Source organism: Indicator indicator, chromosome 7 (assembly GCF_027791375.1).
Source record: "Indicator indicator isolate 239-I01 chromosome 7, UM_Iind_1.1, whole genome shotgun sequence".
Taxonomy (NCBI): domain Eukaryota; kingdom Metazoa; phylum Chordata; class Aves; order Piciformes; family Indicatoridae; genus Indicator; species Indicator indicator.
Window position 1 is genome coordinate 14,947,071 of NC_072016.1, and position 12,575 is coordinate 14,959,645.

General features: G+C 35.8%; 1 protein-coding gene across 3 annotated transcripts in view; it reads left to right on the plus strand.

The window, feature by feature from the left end:
* PLCE1 (phospholipase C epsilon 1) overlaps positions 1–12,575 on the plus strand; it is a 119,785-nt gene that overhangs the window by 75,144 nt on the left and 32,066 nt on the right. For all 3 annotated transcript variants that reach the window (XM_054382072.1, XM_054382073.1, XM_054382075.1), the window contains 3 exons: positions 5,950–6,095; positions 7,865–8,123; positions 8,827–9,035. In XM_054382072.1, the coding sequence (XP_054238047.1) occupies positions 5,950–6,095; positions 7,865–8,123; positions 8,827–9,035 (614 nt within the window). The remainder of the gene's footprint in view (positions 1–5,949; positions 6,096–7,864; positions 8,124–8,826; positions 9,036–12,575) is intronic.

Below are 12,575 nucleotides of genomic sequence, written 5' to 3' on the forward strand. Positions count from 1 at the left end.
GGTAGATTTAATTACTTTTTTTAAAGTGGGAGAAATCAGAGTGCAGTGGTATACTAAGAATTCTGCTTTTAAACAAGGTAATACGTGTTTTTTCTTCTTGCCATAAATACTACATGATGTCTGATGAGGGTTATTTCTTTACACAGATTTTTCATGTTCTTAGATGTTACTTAAGTTTCCAGAATTGCTTGGTTAAATGGTTACAGGTTATCATACTTTATCCTTTGGATACCTGAAGAATCTGCTTCTTGTTTTGTATTCAGAGACATATACATGTGCTTTATTTTGTCAGTATGAACACTGCTTGCTTTCTTGCTCCAGTGTAGGCAGTGGTTAAATCAGCTACAATTTATTGTAGAAAGATATTCATGGTGAAATTTTGTGTTAGGTGTTTGAGAATGGTGGGTACTGTAATCTTGCTTTGTGATGAGGCCAAAGATTTTCTTTTACTGTTAAACTTCAGGTAGACAGCTGTGTTTGCTAATTTCACCTTTGAAATCTCCATCTCTCAAGTGTTATGAAGTTCCTAAAAAATGCAATATAAAAATAGAAGGCATTTCTTCCATGTAGCATCACCCACTGAACTATGTGGCTTGGGAATTGCCATAAAAGACGTATAAACTTAAGAGCTAGGGAGATGAGTGTAAAGCAGTACATTGACAAAACACTGGGCTTTGCAGGTGGAGACTCTTAATAGTTTCTTGCCTCAGTACCACCTCTGCATTAACATTCTGTTAAGAGAGAAACAATAAATTAATTCCCAGTTAAAAAAAAAAATCACAGAATGTATTCTCTAGCAGCTAGAGAAAGCAGAGTAATTAATTTATATCTGTAAAAAAATATTGTAAGAGAATCATGGAATGCTTTCTGTTGGAAAGGACCTTTAAATGTCATCTAGTCCAACCCCACAGTGAGCAGTTAAAATAGTAAGAGCTGATATAGAAAGCTAATTTCAAAAACCCCAAAACTTTACATACCTGTTTGTACTACTGTGCTTGAGATCATTGCACAGCTAGAACTTGCATTGCCTGGACATCTGATGCAAATCCTGTGTGCTCAGACTCAGATCTGAAGGATGCTACTATACCTCTGAAAATTTCAAATGAGGCTACTTTATTTTGCAATGTATCTGACATTAATTTGGCACAGTCTTGTCACTCCTGCTCTGTATTAGGGCACCAGAAAAATATTTAAATCTTAACTAAGTGTCTATTTGTTTTGATTTTGCTCGTTTACTACTTAATATTAGTATGCAGTAATCCTGAAGGGCACTCATTTTTATCCATCTGAATGAAAAGACAATTGTTATTATCTACTTCTTTAAGTGGATTGTGTTTTAATTTATTCTTGTCTCTTGCAATCATGTGGATCACAGTAATGAAGCCAGGATACATTTTGTCATACTTTTCAGACTCATCAGCAGTGCAGCGGAAATCTAATTATAGGTTTGTTGTGATGATTTCTATTCTGAAGGGAGTTTAAAATGGCTTACATAAACACTACTATGTAAGGCGAGTGTGAAAAAAGTAAACTAAGGAAATAATGATTAATATGTCAGTATGTAGATTCTGATCTGATGTTAAAGTAACATTTAACACAAAAACTTAGTCCAAGAAGCATTAGTACTCATTCTGAGGAATACTCACAATGTATTTTGATCTTCTTGGCAAGGCTACTACTGCACACTCTTTTGACTGGGGTGTGCTGTCTGTGTTCCCAGAGCTAGCTAGTTCAAGCATTGCCTGACCTGTGAAGCCTTTGTGCTGCTGCAGTGTTAGCCTGATAAATAGGCAGCTGGATACCTGGTAGTACTTCATCCTCATGTTAGGTACTCCTCAGGTGTGATGCAGCTGAAGAGGTAGCTCTGCAGGCCAACCAAGAATGAACTACTCGAAGAGGAGGCACCATTCAGTATCCATCTGCTGAAGTGTCCAGAAGTCAGAACTTACCAAGAACTTGCTTTTTTCCACCTGCTAGAAAACTGCTTTTGGAAGTAGAGATCATGCCAGGTTTTGGTGACAGAGAAACAGTGCCACTCCAAAATACTATCTGTGCTACTTGCTTACCAAAGCGGAAGAAGCAATGTTCTGAATTTAACTTCCAGGTGAATTCCATAGCCATCAAGACATAAGTACAAATACAGAGTTGTTCATACTCCAGTATGAAGAGCTTTAGAGTATTGTTCTCAATGATAAAATTTTTGGATGTATCAGTTCAGTCTGCCTGGGCAGAATAAAATTTTCAGGGTGTTCAAAGCTGGGAAGTGACCTCAGTCAGCCGAGATTCAGCTTCAATTTTCCATTCCTTTAAATCCTATTGATTCCACCAGATCTCCCCCCCTTCAAAACTTGTAGTAGAAAAATCCCCTGACATTTTAAGTGGGTAGCTTATAGTTTGACTTAGTAATTCTGTGTTTATTTCCTAGCTAGGCTTCAGGACCATGTTTAATTTTGGGGAAATGCTGCCCTCAGCTCCGTTATCTGACTTGAATTATCTTCCATTTCCAGCTGTCTTCACTGAAAAACCTAGGAGTAGAAAAGCTGTTGCAGATGTGAGGCACAGCACTTGGCAAAAAGCTCACTGAAAGGAGATGACCTTTGTTCACTGCTCCTTGCCTCTGTTCCCTCCTTTCTGACCGTACTGTTGCACTTTATTCATGTCTGTTCTTGCCTCAAAGTGATGAAACCTTCCAAGAAATCAGTTGTGAGGTACCAGGCTATTATGCTTACTGAGAAGCCCATAATCGCCTTTTCGGGGGGCTGTACGATGCATTCAGATTACTCAACAAAGAGTCTCAATAATTAAAAATATTTATGGAGACCTAATGCTGTTCAGAAACACCAGAAGGGTCAGTTTATACCCCTGGCTACAGCTAGATATGACATAGAAGAACTGTGATTTGAAACAGCCTATAGCAGGCATAGAGGAACAATTCTGTTTCATTCCTAAAGCCATCAACACATAAATCAGTACTAAATTTTCTGTTATCTGCATCTGACAAGTATCCCAGACTGCTCCTCACACTTTTTCTGATCTCAGGCAAAAATAAAAATACCAAATGTTCTATAGCAGGCATGTTTATTATTTTTCAGGAGTATATTTAGATTCTCAATTCTGTCCACCGATTGTGCCCAATCCATTATATCCACCTTTGTCCATTCTATTTCAAAATTTGGAGGCTCACGCACTTTATTTTTCTTTCTTACTTAGTAAAAGATTTAAAAAATGTTTTCTACTCTTGCTGTAAGAGAAGAGGACAAGAATTCACATCCTGGAGAGAAGTTAGCATCAACTTCATGGCAGATGAGTGCCTTTTGCCCCCTTACTTTACTCTTACATATACATATACTATCTCAAGGCTGCAAAGCCTTGCTCTTCCTGACCTTTATAGTTTTCTGTTTGCTTTTACAGAGTATTTATAAGAGTTCCTCCTAACTGTTTATAACAGTCCTAAACTCTCTATTAAATAAAATTTCAACAAGTGACTGTCCTAGTTTGAAGGTTGCTTCTTCGTGGGGAGTCTGAATTCAATTGCCTTTTTAGACATTCTTTATCAATTTTGATACTGTTTTCTCCTGACCTTTATATATTTACTACCTTAGATTAAAACATATCTCTTTAAATTATATTGTTCTTTGAAATGTTTAAACTCCTATTAATCAAGCTGTCATTACCACACTTGGTATTTCATACCAAGCATTTTTTTTTTTTGTGAGATTGCATGTTTGGCATTTGCATTCCCTAACAGAGCTGCTCCTGGAAAATGGGAATAATATCCAAAAGCAATATGTAATTTTATTCCAGCATACACAAAGAAATGTATGCCAACCTTGAATCACCAAGGTTTTTAAAATGTGTTTACTACATTTTACTCTGGTTTTGCCTTCATTTTACCTCTGGGTCCTCTAGTGCCCTGTGTTGTTGTGTTGTTTTGTTTTGTTTTTCCCATGTCTTCATGCTCTGCAGGTATGTGCTTCTTTTTTGATCCAGTCTTTCCATTTTATAAATAACCACTTAGGACTTAAAAATTTATAAATAACAACTTAGGACTTAAAATAAATAAAATATCAGCTAAACTCAAATTCTCATTCAGAGCTGGTACAATAATTAGATAAGTTTTGTATAGGGCATCCAATATTGATATCTTTTATTTACTTTTGCATTGTTGCCTTTACAGCAACAGTACAATAAAGACATGTTTGAGAAACCTTCTTGAGCATGTTTCCATGTATGTCATGGGGTTCTGATACTTGGTCTACCTTTGCTGAAAACTCTGTACCTGTTACCTGCTTCTAATCTTTTCTGTTATTGTATGTTAGTTATAAAGATGTACAGTAATTACTGAAGCAGTCGTTAACCTGTTTTCTTTTGTTTATGACTTTGATTATTGACCTGAAGTGGATGTCTTCTAGCTCTTGCTTTTCATACCCAAGGCTAGAGCAGGTGGAACATTGTTTCTTAATGGGTCCATTGTCCCCTTATTCTCACACACCATTAGAACATCTTCAGCCCCAGGATATGCACTCCTGAGTATATCTGCACTCAGTGTAAGCCAGAATGATTTTATAACCTCATTTCTTCTGGAATTTGGTCTTTAAAATGTGATATTTTAATTTTTTATTTTACACACTTAAACATTGCATGTATTAAAGTTATGGCTTGTCTTTTCATCTGCACATTTCTCATTTGTTGTTCTTGATTGATGTGGGCATCAGAAACATTAAATAGTAACTTATATTTCTCATATTCTTTGACTGTTTTCCCTCAGAAATGAGAGGTTCAGAACACTATGTCTATATGGACTTGCATAAATGGAAGGCCTGTGTATTTTTTGTGGTTTTCTTTGGGTGGTGTGTTTTTTCCTGTTAGTACTGATGCATTTACATTTATTTTGCATGCTTGTGTTCTCTTTCTCTCTCTTTTTTTTTTTTTTTTTTTTTAATAAGAGTCTGTGCCCCCTGAGGGGCAAACCAACATCTTCTGATGTTTCTGTGGAGGATACTTCTGCTCACTCGGTATTCTCTGTAAACACTTGAATCCTTCAGGACCAAAGAATGGAACTCAGTGTCAGTAAACAAATCATGTTTATTACTAAGTGTTTACACAATGACAAAAATCAATCCCCCAGGGAATCATGTTGTAAAAAGGAACAGTTGGTTTAAATTAGGTTTCCATGTGAAATATAGATACTTTTTGTGGATGTTGTGGGAACATAAACTGGAAAGAAAATCTGCACGCTGATAAAATGAAGGTTTGGGGTTTATTTGTGTAAATACAAACAGAATCACGTTCTAAGTTAATTTGTGATTGTGGCATTAATTAATCACCAAACAGAAGTCAGCACTATGGTCACACTTAGGAAGGTGAGTTTTTTTTCTTTATTTCATTTGCAATCTTGCAGATGAAAAGTGTGAGTTGTTTTAAATGTTGGTGCAGTATAGAAATTAGCGAATTGGTACATTAAATGGAACTGCCAATTTTATGAAAATAAAAATTACAATTTATCAACTTTCACTGTCCATGTTGTAAGAGCAAAGGTTACTCAGTGTGAGACTGAGATTTGTAGGCTGTGTTCATGAGAATCTGTGCTGCAGGACTCTTTGGCAGCTTTAGAAATTGACGCTTTAGAAATTGAGAAAGTGATGGCTGAAGCTGTCCATTTTCTCCCATTGCCTGAATTCATATTCTGAATACCTAATATTAAGATAGTTTTTTGTAAAATAAAAATATTTCTAGAGTAGTTAATGATTTAGCTACTGTAATGTATGTCATGTTGTAGGTGTGTTTGCAATGCATATGTTATTTGGTCCTGAGTGTATAAGTAGAATTTTGACTGATAACCTCCTGATGGAAGGAAATCAGAAGAACCCATGTGCCTCCATCAAGTATGCATGAATTCTCCAAGTGACATCACTTTGGCTGATTGTATTGTCCATTTTATTTTACAAGGTGAGCTCATGGGTTACTTGGCTGATCCTGACTGCAGGTTCTATGGAGGAGAAACGAGAAGTCTTCTCATATTTAGTACATGTGGCAAAGTGCTGCTGGAATATGGGCAACTACAATGCTGTAATGGAATTCCTGGCAGGGCTAAGGTACTGTCAATTCTTTTATAAAATGGCTTTTCAGTGATAGATTATACTGCAGCTTCTGTTAAACAGATGTCTCTGGAGAACAAAAAACTAAACAGAAATCTGTGGCTAAATCACATAATCTCACCCTGTGACTTTCTAGTAATCCCTTTTGGAAACATGAACCATCCTAAAAGTGGTTTTTTTCAAAATGCTCTGGAAACACCATCGGTTTTCCTGCTACGTGCTAAGTATGGTACATGCTAAAACATAGGGGTTTTCTTTTAAACTGAAGTTTTTTAAAATGTGAAAAGAAGCTGGGAAAGCAATTGTGGCTCATGTGGTCAACTAAAACTAACGTTACTTGAGGTTGGAGTTTCCAGAACACAAATGAAACACAAGTGTGGTGATACTCTTAAAAAAAAAAATTAAAAAATCCCAACTGAAAACAGCAAAAAACCCCAACAAAACCAAACAAACTGCTAAACCTCTTGTTTTTAAAACCTCTGCAATTTATTTATACTGACTGATATTGGGATCTCATGCTGTCATGGTCTTAGATAGCCACATCTGCAGTGTCTCCGAAGACTATTGGGAGTAAAGGCAATTCATTGCTAGCTTTCCTACAGATCTGTGGGTTCATACAGAAGTGGTAAGCAGGAAAGCAGTGCCTTTGCACAAGCAGTTCAGAGCAAACTGAACTGAACAGGGAAGAGTTAAGATCAGATTTCCCATCTCTTAGCTTTGATCCTCCTTGTGTGTTGTGTTTGTGTAACAAAGCTTTAAAGCATTTGTATTGTCACTCTTTGTGGTTTAGTAAGGACTCTCATTGAGCTATTTGTTTACATTTTTGGCATATAAAGCACATCTGAAACACTGATAGGCATGGGGAGTCTTTTTCAGCAGAGTGCATCTGCAGTCTCAAAGCCATGTAAATTGTAAGGGGGAAAATGCAAAGCAAATTAGGATCTTAATTTTGTCTCTAATGCATCTGCATGGTGCAAGGGAAAGAGAGGAGAGGAAGGATAATGCTGATGAGCTGTTGTTGTGGGACAGAAAATGGGGTTAAGGATGTTCTACTGTTGGTGTTTCTGCAGACGTTTTGGTTTATCTGGCTCGCAGAACAGAAATATTGCACAGACATACAGCTGAGGAGGCGAGAAAACTCCCAGCAGTACTCACAGTCCTCAGGAAGCATCAGGAGCTATTTCCTTTGGAAATCAAAGATTTTTTTTTTTTAAATCTACAGCACTGTACTGGTGCTTGAGAGTTGAAACATAATTGTGACTTACTTATTTCTGTGAAAATAAATAATTTATTTTGTGAGTGAAATGGGGGAAAAAATTAACGTAAAATAAACCCCTTTGATTTAAAAAGTAACCCCACACCTTTTGCTATGTCATAATACAACTAAGACATCTGGCATATCTTTATTGCCGTTTTGTTATTTCTTCTCAGGCCCTTATAAATTTAAGGCAATGACATGATGAAAATCTTAGAAAGCCTACTTCTATGTCTCATGCACTCAGGCTTTATTATTAAAGTGCCCAGAGTTACTCCAGTAAATCAGATTGCTTGTTTCTCCTTTTTAGTTCTGTCCTTTACTAATTTAAAGGGGGGGGAAAATGGTCCACTAACCAGGATTTTCATAAAAGTAATGAACTAGATTTCACTCCTTCACTTCTCAGTAATGATGATCATTTCCTCTATTATATATGTGCCCTGGATGTTGTACTTGAATGTAAATTGTTTTTGATTTTCTGAATGAATGTTGTGATCTCTTTTTGCAATAGGTCAAGAAAAGTTTTAAAAATGTGGCAATTTATGGACCAGTCTGATATTGAAACCATGCGGAGTCTGAAAGATGCTATGGCCCAACACGAGTCATCATCTGAATACAGGAAAGTAGTCAACCGGGCACTCAATATTCCAGGCTGTAAAGTTGTTCCTTTCTGTGGTGTATTTTTAAAAGAGCTTTGTGAAGTTTTGGATGGAGCATCAAGCCTCATCAGACTGTGCCCACGATATAACTCCCAAGATGAAACATTAGAGGTAAATGAGATTGATATTCTAAGAGGTTGAGTTCATAACCATCAATTCCCTTTTTTTTTTATATAGTATTTTATTTTATCTAATTAATTTTTTTTATACAAAAGCATTATCTAGTTAAAGTTTTCTAAACCAGACTGTTACCAGACTGTGCAGGACCTCAGTTTAATTCTCCTGGTTACTGTAGCGATTTAGATTTGGTTGTTTATACCTAGTTCCTTATTGGAGTACTGAGAAATTAACATTAGTAGCAAAGGATTTACTTTAGGTAAAGTAAGTATGTAAATCCTTAAAGATGTAACTATTTTCTGTTAAATGCTCTGACCTCCCTCTTAACTCATTGGGAACTGGAAGTTTTTCAGTTCCTTAAATATCAAATTAAGAAGCTCACTGGATCAAGCTTCTCCTCTATGAAAAGCAACAATTCCTTTGAATTCTGTAATTTTAGTTTTAAAAGAAAAATGCCCCTGTTACATGAAAAGATTGACTAAAGCTTTTTAAAAGTTTTCAGGAGGTATTATGATTTGTGTTACTTGATTTATGCAGTGTTTTCGTCCATTTGGATTGGAAGTAGGAACAAAATCCCATTGGAGGCTAATAGGCAATATACACTAAATATTCTTCAAACTTGTGAAAATTTCTCCAGTGAGGAGTAGATAACACAATATTCTGTTTATTCCCATACTAATCTTTTAGATGTCTCTAGTTTGTTTCAGATTACAGTGGACAAGATAATTTCTTGCAACGAGTAGGCCAAGACGGTTTAAATAATCCAGAAAAAGAATCAACAGCAAACCATATCTTTCAAACCATTCGGAGCTGCCATCGCAGTTTGGAGTCTGAGGAGGGTGAAGATAATTTGAGTGAAGGAAGTGATTCAAGAAAAAACTCTTTGAAGGACAAAACCCGCTACCAGTAAGTCTCATTTTATTTTCTATTGCCACCTCTGTATTTAATGTTTTTTATCTTCAATCTCCTTTTACCAATGCTTGCCTTTAGAAGTAAGGGTGACTTTAACATCTTCCCTTCTATTTATCCTCTTCCAGTTCAGAACTCTTCTTCTTTACAGTTATGCTAAGTATCTAGTAGACAAATGCCTGGAAACTGTCTATATAGTGGCATTTTCCCTCATGATATATTTACTTCCTCTCATGATAAGGGTAAATCTTTTTCCTCTTACACATAGAGCTTTAAAAATCCACAGTTACGATAACAATTTTGATCTGTGGCGACAGGAATAGCTCCAGGACATATCCGTTATCAGAGCTCAGAACATTATATTCTGCATGCCTGGGGAATGTTCTGCCCCTTTCAAAATAAAGGCTATTTATTATCTTTCAAAAGACCTCTTCTTTTAAGGACATGTTCATCTAAGGCTTTTAAATTATGTTCAGAAAACATTTGTGAGTTAGTACACGTTTTGAATTTTCATATTGCTGTAGTCCTCCTATGCTAGTTTGCATAGAAATTTACTTAATTAAGCTCTGATTGTGCAGTGATCTCAGGTTTCCACTTCAAAAAGCTGATATATTCTCTGGTAAATGCAACATTTAAGACATCAGCTTGCTTTGCAGTGGAGTTGCAGCCCATATAAACTTAGGTGGGTCAGATTTAAACTAAATAACTGTGTTAGAGTAACTTCAAATTAAGTAACTGCACCATTCAGCAGTGAAGCACTGTAAAATTACACAACAGTTTGCATTAAAAAGTATGATTAGTTCACTGCTTGAGTTATTTTATTGATAATGTGCATCAGAAATGTCTATATGTTCAGAAGTAGTCAACATATTTCACCTACTTACACATAAAATCTAATAAGTGACTGCCTGAGGAGGAATAACCGTCTTCCTGCTTTAAATGCTTTTATTTCATTAACATGCAATTCAAAATTTAATTTCAAACAAATAATCATTATTTCCTGAAAGAATGTTTTCTAATAGGATTATACACATCTGGCTTTAGTTGCTTCTCGGAAGTGGAGCAGTAGATTAAGTCAAAAAACACAGACTCACTTCTCTGTCCATTTATGTTGTCTCTTCACTTAGTTCAGTTTAAATACTTTCTTCCAGAAATTAGTTTTCTTAATATATTTTAAAGTCAGCTTGCAACTGTGGAGAATAAGAAAGGGAAATCAACATTTCACTTGGATGAAAAAGCAGGATTTAAAAAAAAAAAAAAAAAGAACAGTCTGGAGAAGATTAATTTCTTATTACATGTTAATGAAATTGGTTTTTGGTAAATTAGTTATTTATGCTTTACATTTAAACATCATAGGATCATAGAATGGTTTGGGTTAGAAGGGACCTTAAACATCATCTAGTTCAAATCCTACTGCCACAAGCAGGGACACCTTCTACTAGACCATGTTGCTCAAAGCCTCATCCAATAAGGTATAGTAAGTTGCACTCTAATTAAATAGGAATAAAATGATAATATGACACTAAAAGCTTAACATTTAAATGAACAAAACTGCAGATATGTAACGTTGTGCTCCCTGATTCAGGCTGCTACCTGCTCAGCTATTAGTACCTCTAGTTCTGGTACGCTAAGTACTGATTTTAACAGTAAGATGACCTGTAGAAAATTACTTCTGAAAGTATTAATGTAGCTCAAGTACCTCATAGACTTTGGAAGTTCCTTATTCACCTCCCATCTTTTTCCTGGACATTCGGGGAGCTGGGTGAGGCACAGGTGCAAAGTGCTGCAGAGGCAGAAGGGCTATATTCTATTTTCCCTGTTGTATAGAGGCTGACTTGTGACACATAAGTCGTATTTGCATACACTATTATAGAATCCAAATTATATAAGAATTATGTATTACCCAGTAATTGTAGTATTGTGGTCATAAAGGCAGAAAAATACACTGTATAGCACGTTTCTCATTACTTTAAAATTGCAAGAAACAATTTCCGTTAGTTGGCAATTTACTGATTTGGATTAGAATTGTGGAGCGTGAACCCACCAAAGCTGGTAGGTCAGTTTGAAAGCAAATGAAGGGCATCTAATAAAGTCTGTAGGTAGTGAATATAATTACTTTCCTACTTGTGTTAGCAAATAAACTCATCACTTTGTAGTTGGTAACCTGTCTAATCACCTTGAATCTTTATTAACATTCTGTCTTGAGGGTTCTCAAATAGATAAAGATGGGTAGTAAAAGACAGAAAGTTTTAAATTTGAAATACAGTTTTTATAGAATTGTTAATCAAATGGCCTATTGAGATACTCTGATACATCACATTGTTCACTTCATCTCAATTTCACTTTCAAGGTTTCCTAATTACACTAATACCTTTTAAAATAATAGAGAAAACCTCACTTTTTTTCTGTTTTGTTTTCCATGCATTTTTCCACTCTAAACCTGCAATCTGTTTTAATGTTTCCTTAATCCTTTCTTTTCCTTTTCTTGCATCTCAGTGCAGCACACAAAGAAAGCTTCTGATTCAAACCAAATTTTGTAATTGTGTTCTCAGTAACTGATAGCTGTGTTGCTTTTGGCAGCTGATGCCAGAGGTTATGGTTTCTGTACATGATTACGTGTGTGTGCTTGGCTTACCTGCTTCTTGTACATTTTAATCTGCAACATTCCAGTGCTATCAAATGTGAAATAAGGCATAAACAAAATTCTGCCATTTCTCTTTTCCTTTTACTAGGCTCCCTCAGCCATGTACATCTGGTCTCAGAATACAATTTCTAGCATTTTTTGCAGACTTATTTAATTGTTTTGAGGGCATGGGGGAGAAACAGCTCCTTTAGTTGTTTGTTTAATTTGAAAATTCTTATCTTGTATAATACAAGTAAATATTTTAATGTACATGACTCTGGTAAGACAGTTTATACCAGCTCAGTTACAATGCATGCCCTTTATTTTTAGGAAGATGTCTTAAGGAAATAGAGGTACAGTTAAGGCTGATACAGTTATTCTGCCATTGTGAGTCCCCTCACCACAAGAAATAAATCCTCAGTCTGTTGGCCAGGTTTTGCTAAATTTGATGGAGAGGTAAATATCTTGTTGATTAATAAATTTCTAGAAGAATTATTAGAATTGATGTATAGTGTAAGGGAAAATTTCAAATTAATTAGTGTCGTGGGTAGAGAGAAGAGTTTGAGGAAGAGCACATGGTTGTCCATGATGGAAGGATAGTATATAAGGGTAGTATATAAGGCCACTTAGTTTAGTAACAAGTCAAAACATGAGCCTTCCTTTGCTCATACCAGATGGTATGACAGGAGCTGAGACTACTGTGGTGATAGGAAGGGAAAATGCATGAGGGTATTATGACAAGATGCCTGGAAGAATATGCAGAGGAGACTGGTTTGGATTCTGTTAGCTGGATATCCTTAGGAAAATGTGCTTCATTAGTTCTACTGTACATGGAACAGTTTGCTCCTTTGAATATTTGAACATATCATTAAAGCAGTAACTGATAGGTACTATCTGATAAACTTCTTATTGCA